The sequence below is a fragment of the Vipera berus genome, assembly GCF_964194415.1.
Source record: "Vipera berus genome assembly, chromosome: 3".
NCBI lineage: Eukaryota > Metazoa > Chordata > Lepidosauria > Squamata > Viperidae > Vipera > Vipera berus.
In genome coordinates, this window is record NC_138204.1 from 218,277,347 (window position 1) to 218,305,215 (window position 27,869).

Sequence of the window (27,869 nt, forward strand, 5' to 3'; positions counted from 1 at the left end):
GCGTGCGCCTGTGTGTCCGTCTCTGGCCTTGAGAAATGGTTGTGACTGTTTTGCCTCTGGGGGATGAGCCGGCTGGAGGGGTTTTGTGTCATCTGCCCGTGGATGGGCCAGGTGGTCATTCTGGCTGCCCCTTCAGCCGGGTCCTTAAAGAGTAGTGGGAGGAGGGGCCGGGCGCCGCTTAATGACACAGGGCCCTGTCCTTTCGGCCGGTGGAAACTGAAGTCTGAAACTGAAGACCTTTTTCCTTTCCCTTGGCTTCAGCCAGACACGGGGGGGGGGGGGGGGTCCTGCCATGTGCAGTCTAGCCATGCCCAGAGGCACACTCCATATTTGCCCCCACCTTTAGTCTCTCCCAAGGATGAGGGCTAAATTAGGCCACCTGTTGCTTTACCAAGTTTTATCAAATTGGGCCACCAGCTTAAGCCCTGATAGGCTTCTCTTTGGCCACCCCATTGGACCCAAAGAGGGGAGTTGTCCTTTGTTAAGGGGTCAGCATTGAATGACTCGGATAAGGGCAGAGGCCTCAAGAAGCTGCCCTTGTCCAGGCGTGCGGTGGCACAGGGACCTTCCTGGAGGGGACCTTGCAGAAGTCGGGGGGCTGAGGACAAAGGCTCAGAAGAGGCCAACTTGAGAACCTTCCAAAGGCACAATTCTTTATTGGTGCTCACGGCTTCTTCATGGTCTGCAAAGGTAACGACAGGAAGGCCCTCCGGGCTCCTCCCTCCCAGTCTGCGCATGGGGCTGGCAGGAGCCACTTGGGGAAGGGGGGTGGTCTTCTGAAGCCCGGCTTTCTGAAAAAGAGAGGAGGGTAGTCAGGGGAAGCCTCATCTGCTGCTGCACCAGGGGGTGGGCACTACCCATCCTCCCCGCTGTGGGTCACTGCGAGATAAGCACGCACCCCTCAGGGTGCTGTTGAACTGGGCACTGCCTGGCTGTGCCTACCGCCTGGCCCCAGACAGGAGGACCTGGACAGGGAGGAGGGTCTGCAGCAGGTCTTCAGGGGGGTGGTGGCGCTTGGTGACCACGAAGAGCCTGAACTTCTCGATCCGAGCAACTTGAAATTCAGTCTCGGCATATTCTGGTCCATCTGTTGGCCTCAGTAAGGAGCGATACCTGCCCAAGGGGGAGGAGAAGGGATCCGAAGGCCTGGCCATTCTGGGCAGAGAGCAAGACGGTGCCCGAGGGAGGGCCTGGCTTGCAACTTGCGGTGCCCTCAGGTGGGGAACGCCCTGTGCTGCAGGTGGGGGTGAGGCAGAGCAATCAAATGGCCCCTCCCTTGGGACCGCCTGTCTCCCCGAGTGTGACTGGGGTTGAGGATGGCAGAACGCAAGTGGGGCGCTTCCCTTCATCCAGTGGGGTAGCGATGGGTCAGCCTGTCGACAAAAGCCCCGAGGGACACGGTAGGATGCTGGGGCCAAATGAACTCCAAGGCTGGTAGGACGCTAATCCTCCTCTCTGCCAGGGAGTTGGGGGTCCAGAAGTGCCTTGTGCGAACCCAGCTTGGGGGGGAGGGAGGTGTTGCAGCAGTACAAAGCTGGGAAGATTCCCAAGAAAGGAAAGCTAGGGGGGAGAGGATCGAAAAGATCCCCCCAGGAAAAAAGCACTTGCAACTGACCTACATGTGAGAGCCCTTTGCTCACGGCAGTGCTTTAAACAGGGAAGACCTGGGGCTGCCTTCTTACAACACACTAAGCTTGGTTAGAGCCGACCTTGGTTCGAATTTTCTGTTTCAACTCAGCCCAGCTGGTTCCCCTGCGACGTTCTTGTAAATCCAGTAAGTGGTTTGATTCTTTGGTTAATCTGTCGCCAAGACACTTATCTGCTGCTGACCGTGTTGTATGAATGCAGCCACCATGGAGTCCCTCTCTGGGCTTACTAGGCCAAATGGTTTTACTTGATGTGTGATGGATGGGGATGGTTGGCTTTGTTTGTGATGCTCTTCTGAGTGCCACGGGCTCCCTTTTTGGAAATGGCCAGATTCACACAGCCCACAGAAATTGCATCTCGGCCTCTCTCAGAAGAGCCTTGGCCCCTATTGGTGCCAGGAAGCCTCAGACCAACGTCCACTGAAGGGGACCCAGGAATATCCACAGCTGCTGCTGCTGGGAGGGCCCTCCGCCTCATCCCAGAAGCTCAAGATCTGTTTTCTGTATCCCACGGCCGGTGATTGGCCCTCCTCTCTTTCCTTCAGATGACCTCCAGCCGCCCCATTCTTGGGTTCTCCGGCACCCGAGAGGGCTCTGCCCCATCAGAGGTTTGGTTGCTGGCGCATCGTTAAAGGGCTCACCTTTCGTTCTCCAGGATTTTCTTGCTCAGCAGCGCCTGTGTGAGGCCCGTCTCCAGCCGTTCCAACTGCTTTTTCACCGTGTCAAACATGTCCAGTTCCATCATATCAAAGACCAGGGGCTTTCCATAGCTGGCGATGGGCGGAGCGGAGCCCGGGGGGGGGGGGAAGAGAGTTGTTTCCCCCATGGACATCTCCAGCTGGAAGGTCCCTCTGGTGCTTCTCGCCAGAACCCAGCTTCCCCTGCCCACCCGCGTCATCGTTTCTGGCACACCTACAGCCCCTCCCACACCGCACCTGAATCGGTGCTCCTTTAGAGGGAAGGGGCCTCCTCTGTGGCCGAGCCCTACCGAAGAGACCCCAGCAAGGCCAGGCGAATGGCTTCCACGGCCATGTCGGCAGGATTGGCAGTGTTCAGGTAGTTGGTGTCACGGTAGCGCAGGAAAATTGCTGCTTGTCCAGAGGGGTCGATGACCAGGGGCCAGCTGTGCGGAGAGAAGGAGAGAGCTCGGGGCTGGAGCCCAGGCAGCTTCCTGGGGAGGGCTGCTGGGGAGGGGCCCTCCCACCACTCACCGCCCGTCGGCCTGCATTTTCCCACCCACGTCTTTCATCAGCACATCGTCCAGCTCCTGCACAGAGCACGTGAGGCCCGGAATCTCGGATGGCAAACCTGCCAAGGCAGAGCAGGCGGGTGAGGGTCTGACTGGCCCTTGCCTTCCATGCCACGAGGGAAGCCCAGCAGTGCAGCATCGCCCTCTCCCTTGGGGCCCGCTCCCCAGGGCCTGCTCAGCTGTCTTTCTGGTGTCCGGCCACACCTGCCAGGATGCTGGATCCGCTTCCTCCTCTCCCTCCCCAACTGGGCCAGGGCAAGGATGAGCCCCGCTTTCTGGTTTGGGGCAAGGTCGCTTGTGCTCAAAAAGGGTCCTGGCAGGAGCTGAGCCCCCAGCCCAGGAGCCTCTCTGGAGGAGCCCCTTGCAACCACCATCCACCTCCTCACTGACCCTCCTGCATTTGCTCTCGCAGCTTTAGGCGGGCCAGGGACAGCTTCTCCTCGGCTTCCTCAGCAACCAGGCGCAGCTTCTCCACCAGCTCTTCCGCATCAGCTATGGCCTGTCCCAGGAAACACCCCTGGCTAGAAAGGCCGGACCTGGCCCAAGGGAGCCTTCCCTTGTCTGGCGAAGGAGTAAAGCGGGGTGAGCCCTCTGCCTCACTCAGCTCCCCTGGCGCTGCCCAGGGAATATATTATTTGATGTCCAGGTGTCCTGCCCACGGTTGGCACTTAATTGTTAGCTACTTACATCTGTCCCCAATTGCAGGCATCTCTCCCCCCCCCTCGAGAGAAATAGCCACAGCAATCCAGTACTTCCTCTGAATTCTTGAGGGGGCCTCCTTTCCCAGCCCCTGCAGATGGCCGGGTCACACCTGGCCACATGCACCCCATCACCCAGCTCCCAGATGGCCTACACTGCAGGGAAAATCTCACCGTGCCCTGGCAGAGAGCTCAGAGCCCCACAGTCTGGCAATTGGCAGCACACAAGCATCCCTGTGGAGGGCACCCTAGGGAGGCACCCGGGAAGGGGAGCGGTGCTCACGTGCAGGGTCAGCTCTGCGTTCCCCATCTGCTTCCGCTGGCACTTGTCGTGCTCCGTTATCCGTCGGTTGAGCTCTGCGTAGGCCTGCTGCAGCTGCAAAGAAGGGAGGCCGTGTGCCTGGGAAGGTTCAAGTGGAGGGAGCCATCCCACCAGGCCACAGGGAGGCCAAAGCCCCCAGGCCAAGAGCAACGTCTGGCGGGCTCTGGGGTGGCAGACTGGAGAGGCTCCCAGGGACGGAGGCGGCACTGGACCTCACCTCCCTGCTGCATCTCTCGTGCTCCTTGGCCAGCTGCTCCACGGCTTCAGTGGTCCTGTGGGGACCAAGAGGCGTCAGGGGCCCCTTCGAGCCACTTGTGGGGAGGATGTTTCTCACACCCACCGTCTTCCTGCTTCTCTGAAGGGCCAAGTCCTTGGAGTGGGGCTTTGTGACCCCTCCTGTCCTGAAGACCCAGGTTCCCTCAAGGCTTCCTTGAGTGATGCTGTTGCTGTTTGCCCCCCCCCACACACACACACACTTATAAAAAAGAGGGTCCAGACAGTCTCCTGCCTTTGCTTCCATGCCACTTGGTCAGGGTCCTTCTGCACCCCCTCTTCTGAAGCTAGGAGCAGGGGACGCTGTCACAATACTTTCTCGGGGATTGGTTCTCGCTCCTTGGCGAGAGACAGCCCTACACAATTTGCATCGGTAGTGTACAGAGCACAGTTCAACAGGTCCAATTTGAAGAAGAGGAGACAGGACACCCTGCTTCATCGTGTGTGTGTGTGTGTGTGTGAAAGTGGAAAAAGATTGGCGCAGAGGCTCTCAGGGGGGGGCAGGGCTAAAACCCCCTCCCAGCCATACCCACCTAAAGAACAGATTCTTCAGGTCCCGAGGGATTTGGCCTAGGGGGCTTCCAGAAGCTGATGCCCTTCCGTCATCCCTGCACTGCTTGGGCTCAAGAGTGGTCAGCCAGCTTGCAGCCCCCACCCCCCGCCACCACTCCACCAGGCCAACTGCAGGGCAATTCTGGAGGGATACCTGGGCTTTGCGGGCAGCAGCAGTGGCAATGGCCATGGGAGACAGACCTGTTCCATGAAGGCAACAAGGTCGTCCCAAAGGGCCCCCAGATGCCAGTCCATCGCAAGCGCTGCAGTGGGGGGAAGGGGACGGAGAGGGGAGGAAGGGACTCACTGGCGCACTTCAGCTTCCTTGTGCCTCTGCTTCTGCTGGACTCTCCGCTGCTGCTCAGCCTCCATCTTTTGAAGCATGGTGTCCGTCAGAGTGATGTCCCAGGCATTCAGGATGGCCACCACACTGTCCAGAGAAGCAACCTTGAGAGGAACAGCAGAAGGCCATGGCCTGAGATGCTCACAGCAATAATAGTATTCTTGACCACTAAGGATGACCGGGGCCATTCCCTCTGGGGAGCAGAGGGCCTTTGCTATGCCCAAGGCTTGGTGCTGTCAAGCACAGCCTTTGGGGAGTCTCCCACCCAGACACCCAGCCACTCACCCATATGGGGTGCATACAATCCAGGTCTTTGGCCCATTGAAAGCCTCCAAAGAAGCAGTTTTGGCCTTGTGGACTTCCATCTGCCTTCTCTGAGCCTGGAGTCAAGGCTTAGGGTCAGGAGTTCACAGCCACTATGGGAAACGGACCTGGTCCAACTGACCGGACCTGGACTCACTGCAGGATTGAAGCTGACTGAATACAGGTGAGAGTCTTGGTTAGGACCTGCCTTGTGGCAGCAAGAGTGACCAGGAAGACTTATTGCTCTGCTCTTATTGCATCTACGGATGGGACGGTGACTCCGTCTCAGGTGACCAGCTTCCTTTTGGGTAAGCACAGATCAGGGGAAAGCCGACAGGGATTATTCTTTACAGGATTACTTGAGAAAGTAATGGATGGATGACTTTTGAAGGGTGTGTGTGTGTGTGTGTGTGTGTGTGTGTGTGTGTGTGTGTGTCCTGGAAGTCTGGGCAGCTTTTGATACCATCAACCATGTGATCCTTCTGGATCCCCTTGAGGGCTCAGGAGTGGGGCTCACTGTTTTGGAGTGGCTCGTCTCCTTCCTCCCTGACCAGATTTAGTCAGTGTTGTCCCTGGCCCCAGCATGTCTTGGGTCTCTCAGGGGTCTGGTCTTTCCCTTCTCCTGTTGAACCTTTACAATGAGGCTCCTGGGAGAGGTCATTCATTCCATTGGGCGCAGTACTATTCCTCCAGTCTCTGCCGGGGAAGCTCAGGTGCCTCCTCCCACCTTGCTCTAGGTGTGATAGGAGGAACGTGAAGACGTTGAGAGGTGGGCACTGCTATTCCTCCAGCAACCACCTCACTGGGGCCCCGGGGCCACTGGCAGAGCCTCAGGCCTCTAGAAAGGCCAGGAGGGTGGGGGTGGGGGGCAAATCTCAACTCAGGGGGAGGGGGGGGCTAGATTGCAACAGGGCCGCTGCCAGGGCCGCTGCAGAGAAGGGTCTTCTCTTGGAGCCCACCAGTCCGAACGCCTTGGCTGATGGGACATGCAGCAGCCTGCCTCCTCTGCCAGCACAGGGTGGGGCGGGCCTGTCCCATCAGGGTGAGACGGTCCCTCAAGTAACCCATGCCATGCTGGGCTTCAAAGGCGATCACACCTTCCCCTTACTTTGACTTTCTACTTTTTATGCTTGGGAAAATGCTGCTTACCTTGCAAGGAACAGCTAATAGGGCCTTTTCCTGCAAGGCAGCTTCACTCAGCCACAGCTGAGGGGGAGGGGGAGGAGGAGGAGGAGGAGGAAGAGGAGGAGGGGCAGGCATACCTGCTCCGGTGTGTTGCCATCATCAGCATAGAGTCGAGGGTCAGCTCCGTGCTGGAGAAGCAGTTCCACTGCTGCCAAGTGTCCCCCAAAGGCTGCCCGGTACAAAGGAGTCCGATTAAAGGCACCCTAAGAAAAAAGAAAGAAGAAAGGATAAAGAAGAGAAAAAAAGAAGGAAAGAAGGAAGGAAGGAAGGAAGGAAGGAAGGAAGGAAGGAAGGAAGGAAGGAAGGAAGGAAGGAAGGAAGGAAGGAAGGGGTTCTGCCAGTCACATCACTTGTTAGGTGAACTGCACTGGGTGAGCAGATGTAGTAGAAAAGGGGGCATCCTGAGGCTATCTGGGAGTCAAGTCAGGTAGGATTTAAACTCATCCTCTTGAGCTACGCCTGGGAAACCTCTGCTGTCCAATAAAACTGTTGCCATGGAGCTGACGCCCTCACAATAGGTGGGCTCCAGATTCTGCCCCCAGGGCAACTTCTGAGTGATCATCAAGGGTGTCCCAGGGACACCGCATCCACTCCGCCTCGTGCAGAGGCCTCCTGCCACCGGAACAGCCCTATCCGGTGCACCGGCTGAGGCAGGACAGACTCTCCTGACTGTGGACTGGGTGGCAGGTTGCACACCTGCTCATTCAAGGGGTGCGCAACCAGGTCTAGAACCAAGAGGAAGCCAATTTTCAGGGCGGGGGAAGGAGGCCACAAAAGACGAGCCAACCGCTCAGCCGTTCCTCCTCCAGCCCCAGCCCAGGAAGGAATGGAGCTCCTGTGAAATGGAGCCACACTCTGCCAATCCTGACGCCATGCTGAGAGGGCCACGCTCCTCTGTCCAGGCACTGGTGCAGCAGCCAGTGTGGTTCCAACATGCCGACCCAAGGGGGGGGGCGCTGATAAGCCGCTTCAACCGGTGCCTCAGCACGTTCTCCAAAAGAGACCCTTAAAGGGGGCCATTGGGGCATGGCTGGAGCTCATAAGGGCCTTTTCAAGGAGCCCCACGACCTTCTGCAAGGCATCCAGGGATGCCCCCCCTTGCAAAGAGGCGTCCACCTTCTCTTGAAGGGACAGCGAAGACCCTGCAGAGGAGTGGGGGAGGGGAGCAGCTTCTGCCTTCTGGGAACAACTATTAACAATAAAGGAACCGGCAGCCAAGAAATACCTTACAGGAGGCTGGCTTTGGCAGAGGGTATCAAGGAAGTCCTTCGGAAGGATGTGTGAGGTGTTCTCACGAGTGAATCGTTAAAGGTGCTTCCAAGCAAAGGCATCACGCAGAGATGCAATCATATTAGCTTTATTCATGATAGATCAAAGAGAAAAATACTTGGCATGAAAGCATTCATGCCTGCATGTGAGAGAGAAATAAAATAAAAGAAAACAAGCTAGCATTACATGACTAAAATAGAGGTTAGGAGTAGAGAAAGAACTGGAGAATAGAACTTAGAAACTAGAACAAAGAGCAGCCCCTCGTGCAGAGGTATTTATGGGGGGTCTTGGTCCCTCCCTGACCATAAAACTCTCTCGCCAATGGGGCTGTGGGTCCGAGACCCTTGGCTCATCAGCGGAAGCAAAGAAGCCTCTTTGCCTCCATCTGATGATCCTTTTGGGGAACTGCCAATGGCTGGCACTAAACATCTAACAATTCCCCTTCTTGCCAGCCAATGACAGGGACCAGTGAATGTATGTGAGGGGTGAGCAGGTGTCATAGACATGCATAAAAACATTCAGAAGGCCAAACACAAACGCTTACACAGAAGGTTGTGCCGGTCAATGGGTACAGGTTTGGTGAACAGATCAGCTATCTGGTCAGCTGTGTTACAGTGCTCAACATGTATAAAACCCTCTTTCGCAAGCTGCCTGACATTTTTATAGCGTATGTCTATATGGCGAGATCTGGAGCCTACTGCATAAGCCTCCGAGATTGCAATTGCGGCAGTGTTGTCCTCTAGAATTTGGATGGGCAGAGGGGGAGATGCCCAGATGCTTGTTATCAGCTCATTGAACCAAGTCAAATCATTGGCCGTGTCTGACAGGCTGGCAAATTCAGCCTCGGCCGTGGAGTAAGAAATAAATTTTTGCTGCCTAACATGCCAATGTATTGGGCAGCCATTTAGCAATATGAGGAAACCAGAAGTGCTCCGTCTACTTTTGGTGTCTCCAGCCCAGTCTGCGTCTGAGTAAGCGGAGAGCTGGGCCGTCTTCCCCTTCTCTGGTTCTAGCATAAGGAGAGCATCAGCTGTGCCCTTTAGGTATCTAAGCACCCTTTTAACAGCAGTCCAGTGGAATTCCTTTGGGTGTTCCACGTGCCTGGACAATAGATTCACAGCTAAAGCTATGTCAGGTCTGCTCCAATTGCTGATGTATAGCAAGGAGCCAATCACAGATCTGTAAAGCGTGTTATCTGTGAACTCAGGACCGTCCTTATGGGTGTGGTTGTAAAAGTCGCTTTGCATTGGGCTATGCGTAGGATTAGATTCTGTCATTTTGCATTTGGCCAGTAATTCCTCTATCTTTTCTTTTTGAGATAGAGCGAACCCCCCCCTTAGTGGCCAAAATATGCACACCCAAGTACTTGTCAACCCGCCCCAAAGACTTCAGAGTAAACTTTTCTTCCAGGGCCTTGGCAAATTCATCACACCTTTCCTTGTTAGGCCCTACATATAATAGGTCGTCCACATAAACTAACACCCGTCCTGTGGTTCCCTTGGAATTGCGTGTGAAAACACATTGATCTGCATGAGATTCTGAGACACCAACTCGTTCTAAACTCTTTCTAAGACAGTCATACCATAATTTCCCTGACTGCTTAAGACCATATAACCCTTTGTGAAGCAACCATGTATTTCCCCCTTCTTGCTGGTAGCCAGAAGGAGCTCTCACGTAGATCTGCCGGTCCAAGTTGGCGTGGAGGTAAGCCGTCTGGATGTCAAATTGGAAGACTTCTTCTCCCAGAGTGGCTGCAGTCACGAGGGCGGCCTTGACGCTCTCTGCGCGGACGGTTGGAGAGTAAGTCTCCGGGTAGTCCTCCATATAGCGCTGAGCGAAGCCCTGGGCTACCAAACGGGCCTTATATAGGTAGAGGCCATTGGCAAGTGGTTTGGCTTTGTAAACCCACCTTGTGCCAATGACTTTCCTCTCCTTTGGAGGTTGCTGGGGGGTGAAGACTTTGAGTTTCTTTAAGCTTTGCATCTCCTTCTCCATCGCGAGCTGCCATTTCTCCTGCTCTTCGATGGGCAGCTCCTGGATGTCAGAGAAGGATTTTGGGGTGACCACAACGCTGTTGACAGACGCGATGTGGCCAATGTCAATTTTCTTTGGCGGGACCCCTTTGTTGGACCGCTTTGACCTCCTTACCTTCTGCCACTCACCGCTCTTTTCTTCCGCGGGTCTCTGAGGTGTCGCTGGGGGTGAAGACGGCGTGTCTTCCTCCATGGGACTGGACGCATCTTCGTCTTGTTCCTCACTTTCGTCGGTGGCAGGGTATGTGGTTGTCTCAGGTGATGTCGTGGTCGGTGTGCCTTTGCTGGGTCGGTTGGCATATGGGCTCAGATCATTTGAGTGGATCTGGGTCCAATTGGAATCCTCTTCGAAAGAGGCAGATTGGGAAGTCACAGGCCTGCCCCCTTCTCCCAGGAAGCGATAGGCCTTGGAGCCAGGAGCATAGCCCAAGAACCTTAGTCTCTGGGAAACAGATCTCCCCTTCTTCCGCAGCTGCTTGGGGATGTGCACCCATGCATAGGAACCAAACACACGCAAATGTGCCAGATTTGGTTTCCTACCGTGAACTAGGAAATATGGGGTCTGGTTCACAACACTGCTCCAGGTGCGGTTTAAGGTGTAATTGGCATAATGGACCGCCTCTCCCCAGTATGATTCTGCGACATCTGCGTCTGCAATCAGACTACGCATCATGGTTTGCAGGATTCCATTCCTTTTCTCAGCTACACCATTTTGCGAAGGCGTGAATGGTGCAGTTAGAAAATGGCGGATGCCCTTACGCCTTACCCAGTCCTGGAACTTCTGAGACATGAACTCAGCCCCGCGATCGCTCTGCAATTGTGCGATCTTGGTCTTGTACTGGGTCTCTACGAAGTTGTACATTGACTTTATGGCGTCAAAGGCTTCAGATTTTTCTGTGAGAGTATACACGTGCCCGTATCGTGAAAAATCATCGACGGCAGTGAGAAAATACTTTTTCTTTCCTAGGGATGGTGTAAAAGGCCCAACTAGGTCAACATGTACTAGTTGGTACGGGTATTGAGCCTTACGAGATGACACCTTTGGTATAGGGGCAGCCTTCCTCTTTGTTTTCTTGCAAATGGCACAGTCCAGAAATACGTCACAGTCCTTGAGCTGGACTCCCTCAGCAAATTCTCCCATCTTTTTAACTACAGGGAAGCTTGCATGTCCTAGCCTTCTGTGCATGAGGTGGACGCACTTATTGTGAATCGGCTTCCCCATTGACACCCTCTTGGCTCTAGTTGCTTTGAGTGGTGCTGTAGGTGCCTGCTGAGATTCAGGATCCTTGCCCACACTGCCCTTGGAAAACCTTGGGGCAGGCTGTGGTGGCTTGGGAGAAAAATATGGTAAGCCGTTTATGATTGTAATATTTCCAATGACCCTCTGGTCCCTGGTGACATGACCTCCCCCCTTGCAAAATAAAACTTCCACTTTGTCATCGTCACACAATTTGGTAATGCTTAATAGGTTGTTGGCTATGGAGGGAGCGTGCAAGACACCTTCAACTTTCCCAAGACCAGGTACAGAAACAAACCCCTCCCCAACAACTAAAGCAGTATCACCGTTTGCAACCTTGACAGATGAGTTAATTTTCTTTAACCTTTTAAAACCTTGACTTATATTAGTAATGTGAGAAGAAGCTCCAGAGTCCAGTAACCATAAGTCAGTGGAGCTATCAGCCTTTGTTCTGGGGGTGAGGGAACAAGTAGGCAGAGAATTTCCCTTGCCCCTGCCACGCCCCCTTCCTTGCCCCTTGCCTCTTACTTGATTGGGACCACGTTTAGGGGCTTGATGTTGATGGGGGCAGTCTTTCTTGAGGTGCTCCTCAGAGCCACAGATGAAACACTTAAGTAGAGCATTAATTTGCTCTGAGTTGTGGCGCCCCTTTCTGGCTTGCTGAGTGGTGACTCTGGCGTATTCTCCGGCATCTCTTCTCCTTCTATCCTCTTCGATCAGTCTTCCTGTGAGGTAGGACAGATTTATGTTTTCCCTCTTGACCGCTTCGAGTGAAACAATGAAATTGCTCCAACTCCTGTCTAGGGAAGAAAAAATGATCGCAACCATGCTCACATCATTTACAGGAAAGTCTCTGGATATCAATTCTGACCTGAGTGCCTTTAATTTTGCAAGATGTTCAGGCATGCTGGCACCAAACCTCAGTCTGGTTGTATAAAGCTCAGTTGTAAGTCTGGTGATGGAACCAATGGTATCGCTCTTAAATAAATTGTATAATAGGCGCCACACTTCATCAGCTCTGAGCCCCGCTGGTATGCTGGAGAACAGGTTATTATCCAGAGAACTGAGCAGGGTCGAGTAAGCCTGCAAATGTCGCCACTCTTCTTGACGTCCCCATGGGGGAGGAGGTGGTTTCTGGACCATTTGTAGAGTCCCATTCTTTAAGAGATATAGCTGTATATCTTTACTCCAACTGCTATAATTTTCTCCTCCCAGTTGTAGCCTTTTAAAATCATTTGGAAGATTTGCAGCCGGAATATAGTCCTTATCAGACCCACTTTCAAAATTTTTTGAAATGTCCATTGACATAAATGGGAAAGGGAAAGGCGTTTCCACAGTGAAAGGGGTCCCTCTAGTGGTCAAGGAGGGAATCCTTTCTTGACTATTTAGTAACTCCAGATGGGCGTGCCCGGAAACCATGTGATCTGGGGGAGGGCGTTGTTCAGGATTTCTCCCTTCTTCCCATGAGGCATTGGGGGGGCGGAGCCCAGATTTGCCAGCTCGGAGTTGCTTCAATGAATCCTCCCGAGAATTGCAGCCACATGGATTTTCATCATTGCCTGTTTTGCCCTGAGGAGCCCATTGCTGGTCCTGAAGACCTGAAGAGAAGGTGGGAGGCCGCGGGGGTTGATTGTTGGGAGGCTGCAGGCTGGATTTCCCCCGGCAGTTGGGCCCTGGGGAGAGGATGGGAGGCCTTGGGGGGGGGGCACCCCCGACGTCTGCTTGGCCCCCAGGGCCGTAGTCAGGACTTGGATGGCCGTTTTAATTGCATTTGTATTTGTATTAGTATCGGCTGGGCAGATCTCATCGCCATCATAGGACTTTAGGCTTTGTGGTGGGGAGAACTCAGGAATATGCATGCTGCCTTGGTCGGATGCCAGGAATTGCATGTCATTTCTGTTGTATGCCAGGGACTGCTGGCTATTCTGGCTGGATGCCAGGGACTGCTGGCTTTCCAGGCTTAAAAAGGTCTTGTCTCTGTTAGACCGTGTGGAGTTACAGGGGGCCGCCATCTTGTTTCCTGTTCCAGACCATGTGGGCGGAGCCATCTTGTTTCCGCTTGCCCCAGGAAGTTGTAGCTCACAGCTGAGCGGGGGGGTTCGCGCCAAAAGCCCTGGGGTCCCGGGGTCACTAAGGGTGGCGGGCGCCATATTTGGAGGCCTCGTGGTCGCTAGGGAAAGACTCACCACGTGTTCGGAGGCTTCCTGCGCGGTTTCCTGGGCTGCCTTCCCCCTCTCCTGCATTGCAAAGATCTCTTTAAGCAGCTCTTCACGTTCCTGTGCAGTCAGCTTACTCATGCGGCGTTTGGTTTCAGCCAGGTCCGTCTCTGCAGCATCTGAGCAGCCTTGGGCAGTCTGCAAACCTTCTATGCTCTCCTCTGTGGCGTTCAGTTGTAAAGAGGCATGTGAAGGGGTCCTAGATGCTCTGCTGCGTACGGATCCTCTGACGGAATGAAGGTCATTTGTGCTCTCATCTGCAGCGGAGGTCGCTTCAGGAACTGAAGACTTGGATGTAGGCAGGGAGGCCGTCTGAGATCGATGACTTCTGGTCATGATAGGAGAAGTCCTGCCATCTGTTATAAATGGATTTGAGCCGGGTTTTCCAGACATCTTGTTGGAGAGGTCCTGGCTGGCTTGGAAGCATTCCTTTAAACCATCCTCTGGCTACCAACTTGTGAGGTGTTCTCACGAGTGAATCGTTAAAGGTGCTTCCAAGCAAAGGCATCACGCAGAGATGCAATCATATTAGCTTTATTCATGATAGATCAAAGAGAAAGAAATACTTGGCATGAAAGCATTCATGCCTGCATGTGAGAGAGAAATAAAATAAAAGAAAACAAGCTAGCATTACATGACTAAAATAGAGGTTAGGAGTAGAGATAGAACTGGAGAATAGAACTTAGAAACTAGAACAAAGAGCAGCCCCTCGTGCAGAGGTATTTATGGGGGGTCTTGGTCCCTCCCTGACCATAAAACTCTCTCGCCAATGGGGCTGTGGGTCCGAGACCCTTGGCTCATCAGCGGAAGCAAAGAAGCCTCTTTGCCTCCATCTGATGATCCTTTTGGGGAACTGCCAATGGCTGGCACTAAACATCTAACAGGATGTTCATATGTTGGAAATAGCTACATGTAGAAACATGAGAATTGTTCGGATTCTGCCGAACTGAAGGAGCTCCTTGGAAAATAAGCAGCAAAATGTTTCAAACCAGCAAGGAGAGAAGTCCAGTTGCTATGACTCAACTTCCAGACAACTCTGCCTGGATGGGGACTGAGAAGCTTCACTGACGATTGTTCAGACAATGGTTCTCTATGAAAGGGAAAGTTTGAAGAAGCAGGATAGAAACAGTGTTGGCACTTTTGAAATTTGATGTTTTAAAAGGCTCTTGAGAATACCATAGATAGCTATAAAAACAAAAAGTCAATCTAGAGTTCTCACTCAAGGCACAAATAATCAAATTACCACATCCTGGCCACAAAATGGGAAGACTTGGCTCCCCTAAGAAGTCCACGATGCTGGGAAAGATGGGAGGAAAGAGAAGAAGAGCATCAAGGGGGACCCACTGGATTACAGGAGCAATGAACGCTCCCTCGAAAGCTGGAAAGGCCAGGCAGAGGAGGGCAGCTCAGCCCAGAGAAAGCTTAAGTGCGCGGTAGTTGCTATTGCCGTCATTCTCTGGAAAGGGTGGGGCCGTTCTTTGACTGCTGGACTGTTCACCTCCTAGCTCCGTGTACAATTCCTATTGGGCCAGTGTTTGTGTATTTGTGCATTGTTTTGTTGGGGAAAAAAATCAGGTCCAGTTCCAAGCCGGGAGTAACATGCTGGAAATAAAATGGAGGCTGCTTAGGAAAGAAGATTCCTGATCATTGAGGAGCAGAACCAACAACAGCATGTAGCTCTGGGATAGCTGACAAATTGATTTGATGAGTACAAGGATGTTTATACAGTTTTAAAGCATTTCGTAATTTGGAGGCTTGCTTTGTGTGCTTTTGTTATTAGATTGGTTTAGCTTGTTTCGCAAAGGCTAGCAATGGGTCTAAAATACTGGCTTCCTTGGGTTTTAATCCTGTCAAACAAATATAATTAATTTTACCCCTTATCTTTAGTCTGTCTATTGAGTTCCCTGATTCAATGTTTCTGCTTTTCACAATACCCAGGGGTTTCATGAGTGAAACATTGTTTCTGTATTTTCCCCCCTGAGCTTTATTCTTGTGATGGGGGGGGGGGGAAATAGTAAAAAGGATTGAGTGGGTGCATTCTTTTGTAAATGGCATAAATAAAAACAGTAACAATTCCTATCTGGAGCGCTCCCCCTGCTGGTGGATGGGTGGGCAGCAGGTGTGGTGAGAAGGAGAGAGTTCTCGTTCTCAGGGGGAATCTGCTTTCTGAATCTGGCTTGACTCCAGTGCTGTAAATGGGGCTAACATCCCTCAACTTCATGTCTCAGAGGTCGTAGGCCTCTCTTTATTTATTTTATTTATTTATTGCATTTATATACCGCCCTTTCCCTGAGGACTCAGGGCGGTTTACAGGGAGTTAAAAAACAACCATACAAAAGTTAAAAACCAATTTAAAAAGAATTAAATCAACCCTGTACTATTAAAAACCCCAATTAAAATAAATTTCTCCTCAGCCTGGGCCCGAGAGCTCAAAGAGCCAGGTCTTCAGGCCCTGGCGGAATGATCGGAGGTCGGGGGCAGTCCTCAGCTCCACTGGCAGCTGGTTCCAGAGGGCAGGCGCTCCCACTGAGAAGGCCCTATCCCTGGGTGTCACCCGCCGGCAATCTCTTACCGGCGGGACCCTGAGCAGACCCTCCCTGTGGGAGCGCACTGGGCGAAGGGCATTTGATGCCGGCAGCAGGTGTTCCCTCAAATACCCCGGACCCAGGCCATGTAGGGCTTTATAGGTGATAACCAGCACCTTGAATTTCACCCGGAGGGCAACCGGAAGCCAATGCAGCTCGCGGAGTAGAGGTGTTACATGGGAGTATCGGGAGACCCCCATTACAACTCGCGCGGCCGCATTCTGCACCAGTTGAAGCCTCCGAGTGGTCTTCAAGGGCAGCCCCATGTAGAGAGTGTTACAGTAGTCCAAACGGGAGGTCACAAGCGCATGAGTAACTGTGCGTAGGGCGTCTCGGTCCAGATAGGGACGCAACTGGCGCACCAGGCGAACCTGTGCAAAAGCCCCCCTGGTCACGGCTCCTATGTGATCTTCAAAATTGAGTCGTGAATCCAGGAGGACGCCCAAGTTGCGAGCCCTATCAACGGGGGGTAACACCTCACCCCCCCCCATCGTTAGAGGTGGAATAACCTGGTTAACCCTCTTGCCCCCCTTCTGGTTCTGAGGGAGTCCCCTGGCAAAACTTTCATAACTGCTCTGAATGAAACGAGGGTATCCCAATAACTGCCTCCTTGGTGTGGACTGGGCTTCACTTTGCCAACCCTCATCCAGTCCCAGCTGCTGAGCGAGCACATCCGCCACCTTACTTGGCAGAGCTGATGGAAAGAGGGAAGAGGGTCTCTTATCTCTCTATGTCAGGAAGAAACTGGATCCTTTATTTCCTCATTCGATCGTCTCATATATAAATAGGTCAGGAGACAACTCAGTAGATTGGGCCAATGCCGTGCAACACACACCCTGAGAACCACTTTTGGGGTGCCCATTCAGGAACCTGTGTAGGGGGCGAACCCTCTACATTCAGGCCAGGAAAGGTCCCGGTTGGAGGCTGCACTTCCTGGCTCTCTCTCCCATGCGTAAGCCAAGCAGTTTTCACCCCAAAACCAGGCCAGAAGTCCAGCTGAAATGGATCGAGAAAGACCTTGAAAAAGATCTAAGAATGCCGGGACTGGGTCAGCTTTTTCCCACTTAATGAATTTGCTCAAGCTCAGCATAAAGGCTCACCTCCTTCCCGCTTGACAGGATAAATCAGAGGCTGAAAGTTGAGGATCGTAAGGAAGGCATGTTGGAACATGTATCAAGGCCTGCTGTGCCTAGTTTGGTCATCTCTTCCCAGCATCATCCAGTTAGATTAGGCAGGATCTTACTTGGAGTAGTTTGTGTGTGTGTCTGTGTGCGTGCAGACATTACAATCCAAAATGCAAGGACTGCCCAGGATAAGCTGCACAGCACAGATCTGCTTTGTTTGTGATGTGAGGAACAGATGTGAGGAACAAAGTTCACACCATCGTTCCCTTTGTTCCTCACATCTGATGTCCTTTCCTAAATCAGGCTCTTCCCAAAAGCTGCCTCGTCTCCCACCACCCCTCAGCCGAGGGCCCTCCCTGGTGCTGAGGCCACAGCCCACCGTGGAGGCAGAGGCTTGACCCCCAGGTGGGCTGCATCCACACCACCCCCGGCAAACCTCCCTCACCGTCTTCTCACCCTGCTGTTGGGATTGCCTCCATTTTCTATCAGCATCTGGATGGCTTCGGGATGGCCTCCTCCAGAGGCCTCAGAAAGGGGGGTGTTGCCATTGGCGTCCGTGCAGTCCACCATGTTGAGGAGATGCTGGAGCCGGACAACCTTCCCCTTCTCATCTGTTCCTATACCGTTCTTGGTGTCCAGATCCGCCACCTTGAAAGAGCAAGTGGATGGTTTGTCCAAGAAGAGGGGACTGACCACTCTGCATTAGGTAAGAGAAGGCGAGGCGAGTCTCGGGCCTGGTCGATACATGCTGCATCCCACCCACCCCCTTCTGATCTCCTCACTGGTGTTTGTGCAAATGCACCGTCATGAAACAGGTCCAAAGCTGTTGCTTTGGGAAGCCTTCCTCCCCGCCTCCCTCCCCAAGAATGCCCGGAGCTCCCTGACGCTCTGGGCCAGCATGGCAAGCCAGCCCCCTCCCACAGTGGCTGGAGGAGCCTGGCGGCAATGAGCGGACTACCTATGTGACAGCTGTCTTACGAAGGAAGCTCCACCTATGAGGGGTGAGACTCGGAAGATGAGCCAAGCCAGTGTTCAAATTCCAAATACCCAAGTTAACAACCTCATTTGGCTGACGGAGACTGACCTGGGCCCTAACCATCCTGCGATTCCATAAAACTATAACTGGGCTTTGTAAGGAGTTCCAGGTAAACCAGAATAGGTCTTCTACGCTAGACTATACGATTAAGTCTGGAATTTTATAATGTGCAATCAGTAAGATACGGAAGACGCCTCAATCTCTGGTTGAGCGATTTGGGGAGAAGGCAGAACATAGATTCCCTCCTCCTTCCAGCCCTCTCTCTGGCCAGGCCAGGCATCGTTCCAGTTTGTGCCCTGTGGCTCTGGCTGAGGAAAGCCCCCCCCAAATACACACACATGAATCCAGGGTTCCGCCTTGTAGTAACAGAAGGACATTTAAATGCACCACTGGGTACTTCAGAACGTCCCTGGGACCTATTCCAAGGCCAGACAGCTCGAAAATGCAACAAAAACAGGCAAGGGGCATCTCCCCTTCCAACCCGGTCCTGTCGGGGTGCAGAGCCGGAAAGAGGAACCACAAGCTCATTTTTACCTCCTTCAGAACGGCCTTCATCTCCTCCACGTCTCCTTCAAAAGCTGCCTCCAGCATCCGTTTTCTCCGCTGCTGCTCCTCTCTTTGCCGCTTCTTTCCTCCTCCTCTTTCTTTCGTGCCCGCTCAGCTTCCTCCTGCTCTCTTTTCACTAGAGCCACAAAAGCCTGCAACAAAGAGAGACTCCTGGTGGTCCCCTCAGAGCCAGGATCCGGGGCTGCCAGCCAGGCCCAAACTGGAACAGGGAGCGCTCTTCCTTGGTGGACTGGACACACCCGGTTCCTGCAACCCTTCATCCTACGGTTTCGCCTCCAGCCCCTTTGTCCTCCTTGTTGCTCTTCCCTGCCCTCTTCCCAGAGTCTCAACATCTTTTTTCTATCACGGCAACCAGGACTGGACGCAAGGTTCCAAGTCCGGTCTCACCAATGCGGTGTTAAAGCAGTACTATCCCTTTTCGTGATTTGGATGCTATCCTTCTGTTGATGCAACCTAGGACCACATCGGTTTTTTTTACAGCTGCAGTACACCACTGGCTCACACTTAAACAGTGATCCAATGGGACACTTAGATCCCTCTTACAGTTGCACCTGTTGAGCCAGGTGCCCCCCCATTCTATATCTGTGCATTTGGTTTTTCACGCCTAACTGTAAAACTTTACTTTTCTCGCCACTGAATTGCATCTTCTTGGACAGGACCCAGGATTCAATACAATTAGCCATCCTAGCCCACAAAGGTGACTGGGGTCCAGCCATCTGCCAGCCAGCATTTGCACAGAATGGGCTCCCCTGCTTTGCCAGTGCCCTGCTGCCCCTCACCTCCTTTTGGAGGCGATCCATTAATTCTTCATATTCCTGTCGCTGCTTCAGTCTCCGCATTCTCTCCCGGCAGGCCAGGATCCGACGGAAGGCACACTGCAAAGTGAGCGCAGCTTCTGCCTCATGACTCCAGCCTGGGGACAGAAAGGAGAGGCCCAGGGCATTAAGTGAGATTCCCAGGGTATCGCTGATCCTCCTTTCTGCTACGAAAGATTAGGGAGGGGGGACTGACTGCAGGGAAAAAACCATCGTCAGCCAGCTTAAGTTCCAAACAGCTGTCAGCCCAGCAGAGGCTGAACTGGGCACTCGAAAGTCAGCTTTCAGATCCAGAGGATCTTCACTGGGGGATTTAAAGGCTCCTGAAAAAGCTCTCTTTAAGTTGCTCAAAGTCAAGCCCCCCATTTATGGCCTTCAGAAATCCAAGTCCAGGTTCTGTTCCAGCCTATGACCGGCCCTGTTTGAATGTCAGGGACAACCCCTTTTTATAATCAACAGGCTGGAAATAACCCAACCAAATTTATTTATAAAAGTTAATCAAAAGTTCAAACAAGACTTAAACCAAAAAGGTTAAACAAGAGTTAAACAGTAACAGACCAGGACTCAAGCAGAGGATCTTCAAACGGTTGCCTTCAGCAACCAGCACCTCCCACACATTCCCCTTTTAACAGCAGTCCCAAGGCATGGCTTCTCATTGCCTTCTCCCGAGTTGCCTCATTGCTTTCCTCTGCTCAGTTTTGCTAGATTGCCTCCTGCTCCTAGCGTCCCTGAACAGAGCCAGCTGTGGATCGTCTTCTTCCAATCCTTCATGCTCACACAGCTGGGTCTGAGGAGGAACAAGACGGGAGGGGCCAGGCTGAGAGTTCTGCTGTGCATCAGAACCTTCCTCTGACACCAAAGGCTCTCCAAACCCCTCCTCCTCCTCCTCTTCAGAATCGTCCGACTCAGCTGCCGAAACCACAGCCTGACGCTGAATCACAACACTATCCCACACCGTAGGGCCCTTCCCCCGGGTCTGCCGATTTGGATGCAGTCGGGATGGGAATTGTTCATGAAAAGCAGACACCAAAGCAGGAGCATGAACTGTGGTCGCATCTTCCCAGGTGAACTCCTCTGGTCCGTAGCCTTTCCATTCGATCAGGTATTGGAAACGACCTTTCAGCCAATGGGAGTCCCTGATGCTGGCAACCTCGTACTCGGGGGCGCTGTTTTCATCACAATGTTCCGGTGGGAGAGGTTCTGCTTGGCGGAGTGGACACGCTGGTTGCTCGGGGACCAACAGAGACCAATGAAAGACCAGATGCACACACAGGGAACGTGGCAGAGTTAAGCGATAGGCGACCGGATTGATGACAACCTCAATTGGGAACAGTCCTAAATATCGGTGGTCTAACTTTCTAGCTGGCCGTGTTGACGGTAGGTTCCTGGTGGACAGCCAGACCCAATCTCCCACCGATAGTGAAGGCAAACTGTTCTGTTCCAGCCTACGACCGGCCCTGTTTGAATGTCAGGGACAACCCCTTTTTATAATCAACAGGCTGGAAATAACCCAACCAAATTTATTTACAAAAGTTAACGAAAAGTTCAAACAACACTTAAACCAAAAAGGTTAAACAAGAGTTAAACAGTAACAGACCAGAACTCAAGCAGAGGATCTTCAAACGGTTGCCTTCAGCAACCAGCACCTCCCACACATTCCCCTTTTAACAGCAGTCCCAAGGCATGGCTTCTCATTGCCTTCTCCCGAGTTGCCTCATTGCTTTCCTCTGCTCAGTTCTGCTAGATTGCCTCCTGCTCCTAGCGTCCCTGAACAGAGCCAGCTGTGGATCGTCTTCTTCCAATCCTTCATGCTCACACAGCTGGGTCTGAGGAGGAACAAGACGGGAGGGGCCAGGCTGAGAGTTCTGCTGTGCATCAGAACCTTCCTCTGACACCAAAGGCTCTCCAAACCCCTCCTCCTCCTCCTCTTCAGAATCGTCCGACTCAGCTGCCGAAACCACAGCCTGACGCTGAATCACAACACTATCCCACACCGTAGGGCCCTTCCCCCGGGTCTGCCGATTTGGATGCAGTCGGGATGGGAATTGTTCATGAAAAGCAGACACCAAAGCAGGAGCATGAACTGTGGTCGCATCTTCCCAGGTGAACTCCTCTGGTCCGTAGCCTTTCCATTCGATCAGGTATTGGAAACGACCTTTCAGCCAATGGGAGTCCCTGATGCTGGCAACCTCGTACTCGGGGGCGCTGTTTTCGTCACAATGTTCCAGTGGGAGAGGTTCTGCTTGGCGGAGTGGACACGCTGGTTGCTCGGGGACCAACAGAGACCAATGAAAGACCAGATGCACACACAGGGAAAGTGGCAGAGTTAAGCGATAGGCGACTGGATTGATGACAACCTCAATTGGGAACAGTCCTAAATATCGGTGGTCTAACTTTCTAGCTGGCCGTGTTGACGGTAGGTTCCTGGTGGACAGCCAGACCCAATCTCCCACCGATAGTGAAGGCAAACTGTTCTGTTCCAGCCTACGACCGGCCCTGTTTGAATGTCAGGGACAACCCCTTTTTATAATCAACAGGCTGGAAATAACCCAACCAAATTTATTTATAAAAGTTAATCAAAAGTTCAAACAAGACTTAAACCAAAAAGGTTAAGCAAGAGTTAAACAGTAACAGACCAGGACTCAAGCAGAGGATCTTCAAACGGTTGCCTTCAGCAACCAGCACCTCCCACACATTCCCCTTTTAACAGCAGTCCCAAGGCATGGCTTCTCATTGCCTTCTCCCGAGTTGCCTCATTGCTTTCCTCTGCTCAGTTCTGCTAGATTGCCTCCTGCTCCTAGCGTCCCTGAACAGAGCCAGCTGTGGATCGTCTTCTTCCAATCCTTCATGCTCACACAGCTGGGTCTGAGGAGGAACAAGACGGGAGGGGCCAGGCTGAGAGTTCTGCTGTGCATCAGAACCTTCCTCTGACACCAAAGGCTCTTCAAACCCCTCCTCCTCCTCCTCTTCAGAATCGTCCAACTCAGCTACTGAAACCACAGCCTGACGCTGAATCACAACAGTCCATGTGGTCTTAACTGATGCTGGCCTTGTGGGTCCTCCCTAGTCTCAAATACAGCCTGGCAAGGGGATGGCTTGGGCCTTGGCCAACTGGATGCAGGGTCATCCTGGATGGATTCTGCCATGGGGGAGGGGGACTGTTTTGCAGCTGGAACATAACATGTGGCCTGTACTGCCTCTCCCTCGGCTCTGCACCAGGTAAAGGACATCAATGCTGGCCTTTTAGATGTCTTTTTTAAAAAACAAAAACAAAAAACAACCTTTTCCAGCCAGTGATTTTCAGAAACATTGCCAGGTTCAGTGCCTCTCCTCTGCAGCCTTTCAGTTCCCCAGTGGCCTTCTTGTATTGTGGTGTCCAGAACTGGACTCAGCATTCCCGAGCACAAGTGCCTATGGGAGGGATGTAGGTGTTCTGGAGGACCATCACTTAGTATGAGCCAGCCGTGTGCTGCAGCTGCCAAAAAGGCCAAGGCAGTCCTGGGCTGCATCAACAGAGGGACAGCATCAAGTTTATGAGAAATAATAATGCTGCTTTATACTGCGGTAGTAAGGCCACAACTGGAATGCTGCATCCAGTCCTGGTTGCTGCAATAAAGAAAAGATGCGGAGGCCCTGGGGCTATGTTCAGCCCCACCACCCCCGACTCGAGAAGAAAGCCAAGTTTTTAGGGCCTTGTGAAAGTCTGAGCAGGTTGGGGCCATTTTGATCTCCAAAGGGGGGATGTTCCACAGAACAAGGGCTCATCTTCTGGTCCCCACCAGCTGTCATTCTTTGGCTGACGGGATCTGCAGCATGCCCATTCAGCTCAATCTAGATGGACAGGTAGAGACTCTTGGGAAAAGGGGATCCCTCAGGTGCCCCAGAGGATGGGTTGGAGCGGAAGAAAGGCTGAGCGCCAAAGAATTGAGGCCTTTGAACTGTGGTGCTGGAGAAGACTCCTGCGAGTCCCTTGGACTGCAAGGCGATCAAACCGGTCAGTCCTAGAGGAGATCAACCCTGACTGCTCTTTAGAAGGCCAGATCCTGAAGGTAAAACTCAAAAACTTTGGCCACCTAATGAGAAGGACTCACTGGAGAAGAGCGTAATGCTGGGAAAGATTGAGGGCAAGAGAAGAAGGGGACGACAGAGAATGAGGTGGCTGGATGGAGTCACTGAAGCAGTAGGCATGAGCTTAAATGGAATTCAGAAGATGGTAGAGGACAGGAAGGCCTGGAGGAACATTGTCCATAGGGTCGCGATGGGTCGGACACGACTTCGCAACTAACAACAACAGGGTCAGTGACTCTAGGCAGCTTACAAACAACAAAATACCCCATATAAAAAGAGTAAAAACTAACCCTCACACACACTCCTGGCGATAACATGCAATCAAACAAGCCATTTCAGGAGTTCCCCAGGCCCATTGGCAGAACCGGCTCTGCCGAGAAAATGTCGAAGTGGGGGCCAGTCTACTCTCCACAGGGAAGATATTCCAAAGCAAGGGAGCCACCACGGAGTTCTTCTGGGTCCTGCCGGATGGACCTCCTTAGGAGGGGGGACCCGCCACACTCCCTGCCTCCCCATTCTGCTGGGCTGGGTGGATGGAACTGGGAAGAGACGGTCCTTCAGCTAACCTGCTTTCAAGCTATGTAGGGTTTTAAAGGCAACAACCAGCACTTTGAATTGCACCTGGAAACAAATCAGCAGCCAATGCAGCTCCTGCAGGCTGATGATATATATGCCCACCTGGTTCTGCACAAAACCGTGTGGGCTGCTGCATTTTGAACCAACTGGCGCTTCGAGATGCTTTTCAAGGGCAGGCCCATGTAGAGTGCTTTGCAGTAGTCAAGATGGGAGGTAACTAGGGCATGAGTGACTGTAAGCAGGGATTGTTGGTCCAGCAAAGGACACAGCTGGTGCACAGTTGTCCAAAGGCCCTCTTGGCCACAATTGCCACGTGCTCCTCAACCAGGAGTCCAGGAGAACTCCAAGATTATGCACTGGGTCTGTCTGGGTCAGAGGCCCCTCCATCCAAGGCCAGAGACGGCCTCCCCCGGACCAGCAACCATGCAGGAATCTCACTGAGAATCAAGCCGAGTGGTTTTGTCTTCCAGAAAATCAGCAAATCCTTCCGCGTGCCCTATCAGGTGGACCAGCTCTCCTTCAAGAGGGTCACTGGCTAATTAACTGCAGACACAATTCGTGCAGGGAAGTACTTGCACCTCTCTGCCCAAATGGGCCGCCAGGCAGCCCTTAACAGCAGCTCTTACCATCGACTTCATCCCTTGTCTTCCGCCAGCAGCGCTCTAGACATTTCATCCCCCTCCCTTCCCTCGCACATCATGGGGGAGGAAGAGGTCTATGGGTCAGGACAGGCCGCATGGGCGCAATCCTATCCTGAGCTCAGCCTTCCAAGCAGCCACTAAGAGCTCATCAATACTATGCAGCGGTTAGTCCCTTCTGAAACCCATCTGGGCCCATCAGTAGCTGGTGGTGAACCCACGTGGTAGGTCCTGCCCTCCCACAAGGGGGTGCAGCTCATTGCCATTAGACTGTGATCTGACCCTGAGAAGGAGCCAAAGGCAGCCCCACCAATTCCCTTGGCACGTGTAGCCCAGGCTTGGGAGCAGAGCTAGGGTTTTTAAAGCTTTAGGGAAGGCCAAGAGGGTTGGGGCCCTTCTGGTGTCCGAAGGGAAGAGGTGGTTCTACAGAATAGGGACCGCTGCTCAGAAAGCTCCCCTTCTGGTCCTGCCAGCCGACGTTCTTCCACTGACGGGATCTGCAGCAGGTCCATTCTGTTTGACCAGGTTGGACAGGTAGAGATTTGGGGGGAAAAGGTGATCCCTTGGGTACCCCTGAGGTACCCAAGCCATGCAGGGCTTTATAGGGAGCCACCAGCACCTTGAATTACATCTGGAAACACACCAGTAACCACTGCAGCCCACGCAGGAATGATGTTACGTGTTCCGTGCATCTGGCACACGTGACTGCCTGCGTGGCCGCCTTCTGCAGCAGTTGAAGTTTCCAAATGATCTTCATGGGATCCCCATGTAGAGTGCGTTACAGTAGTCTAATCTGGAGTTTACAAGGACGTGAGTTATTGTGAGGGTTTTTTTACTTTGGCAGGAGCTCGGCCATTTCCATTCCCATTTAAAGACAGTGCAAATGCCAGGGCACGACCCCGTGCCCACCTACCTACCTGTGGGATGGCTGCTGGGGGACTCCTGCCGGTGGGAAGGGTCATCTGCTGGGGCTGCATCTTCCCCATCTGTTTGGTGGCCTGAAAACGTCACAAGAGGAGAGAAAGTTCGAATGTAAACCAGACACCCCCCACAATCCCCAGAAGTCCCCATTTTCTAGAATAGGGTGACCGGAAGAGCTGAGTGAGGCCGGCTGCCAAGGCTCAGTCCAGGGGGGACGGAAGTCCCTGCAAAGTCCCCGGGTGCCTCATAGCCTGACCTCTGTGAAATGCTTCTCCAGTCTCTCACACCTCCCAAAACTCCACTTTCTTCCTTGCTTTCAACGGCCACATTTTAAGTGTCACAACAATGCAAAGTTTGGTGAAAAAAGGATATGCCCGGCGACTGAGCCGGCGTTTCCTGGAAGGAAATTCTCTGGTCAGTTTATCCAAAAAACGAAGGGAAGTACCACTTCCCACTTGTATTTGTATTTGATTTTTTGTTTAATGTCAGTGGTTACCCGGTTGCTAAATGGAACTTTAGGCTGCTAACAAAAATTAAATAACATAAATAAAATAAAATCACACAAATAACAAAAACAATAAAATAGTTTCTTTCACGATGTAAGGACAAGAGTTTGGTCTGGTCGGGAGGTGGCCAGCAAGTGCAGGTAGACCTTCACTTACAACGTTTCATTTAGTGACCATTTGGAGTTACAATGGCGCTGAACAGTGATTCGTAACTGTTTTTCACATTATGGCTCCTGCAGCATCTCCCCCCCCCCCCCGGTGGTCACGTAATCAACATTCAGACACTTGGCAACTGAAGCGTATTTATGACAGTCACACTGTCCCAGGATTGTGCGCTGTGCTGTGGATCCCGGTTTGGAGCTGGCCTCGGGGCTGGAAGAAGGAGCGGCCTTGTTGCCGAACTCCTTCTCAAAGCCCAGATACCCTTGGCTAATCCAGCTCAAAGCCCAGACACAGAGGCCCTCTTTAAGGGGTCAAGGGCCCTCGCCAACTAAGATGCCCGCCAGTCAGACAGCGGAGCCCAAGGCAGCTGGCTCGTTCTCCTTGGTAGCACGTTCAACCACCGCCCACCAGTTCCCCCAGCACAGAATCTCTCAACCTCACTGGAGCCGCTGAGCTGCTCCTGCCTTCACCCCAGACGCCCCAACTGAGTGCAGGGGCAACTGACTCCCCCTCCCCCCCTGAGATTCTGCTACCAAAGCCTAGGCCAAAGTCACGCTTTCTTACCCCTGCCCCCTCCTACTTTCCCCTCAGCCCCTTCTACAGCTCTCGGTCACCGCTTGCGGGCCTTCTGGCTGCCCCTTCTTTGGGGAGCCTGCCGAGAGCCCTCACCCCCATGCCCCGCTGCTCTGCTACCTGGCTTCCCAGGGGCTGCTCCAGGTGGCTTGGCTGGAAGCGTAGCCTTGGCTCCCTTTTTCACCAGGGTCCTCCCGGCAGCTTTCTTGGAAGTCATGCTCCTAAACTGGGGGGGATATAAATGGAAGTGGGGAGGAGATGCCCCAGGGAGAAATCCATTGCCACCACGCATTCTGAGGCAGATGGCCATGTTATTCACCAAAGCACCAGAGGGAAGGACGAGAAACAATAGTTGGGAACTGATCAAAGAGAGAAGCAACCTGGAATTAAGGAGGAACTTCCTGACAGTGATGGCAATTAACCAGGGCAACAGCTTGCCTCCAGAAATCATGGGTGCTCCATCACTGGGGATTTTTAAGAAGAGCCTAGACAGTCACCTGTCTGAGACGGTATAGGTTCTCCTGCTTGAGCAGGGGGCTGGACTAGAAGACCCCTCTTCCAGCTTCTATTCTATTCTATTCTATTCTATTCTATTCTATTCTATTCTATTCTATTCTATTCTATTCTATTCTATTCTATTCTATTATTTCATTTCACTGAGTTCCGGGATGAAGCGGTTGTGGGTGACAAGTGGGCGGAGCCATCGGGGGGCGGAGTTAGGCGGTGCCCTGGGGGTTCAAAGCAGCGGACTTCGGTCCGTCTCTCTCCCCGGCCGTCCACCCCACAGAGCGGAGGGAAAGGAGGAAGCGGGCGGTGCAGCCTTCGGCGCCGGCTCCTCCAGGACCTCCTCCTCCTCCTCCTAATCCTGGCCCTCCCCTGCCCCGGCTCTGCCCCTTGGGACTCACTCCGATGCTCGGAGCGGCACAGGCACCTGCCCAGGCCTGGCCGGACGCCAGCCGAGCCAAGCGGGCG

General features: G+C 53.0%; 1 protein-coding gene across 1 annotated transcript; it reads right to left on the reverse strand.

Annotated features, from left to right (window-relative positions):
- Positions 1–444: 444 nt before the first annotated feature.
- IQANK1 (IQ motif and ankyrin repeat containing 1) lies at positions 445–27,114 on the reverse strand (the record flags this gene model as incomplete). The annotated part of the gene is given in 17 exon segments (XM_081325646.1): positions 445–791; positions 943–1,113; positions 2,288–2,416; positions 2,635–2,769; positions 2,858–2,954; positions 3,286–3,394; positions 3,877–3,969; positions 4,133–4,187; positions 5,048–5,187; positions 6,649–6,774; positions 17,492–17,683; positions 18,606–18,698; positions 18,701–18,769; positions 19,418–19,551; positions 25,653–25,733; positions 26,479–26,625; positions 27,018–27,114. Coding segments are annotated over 17 exon segments (1,995 nt in total). The 3' UTR covers positions 445–664.
- Between the last annotated feature and the right edge of the window lie 755 nt (positions 27,115–27,869).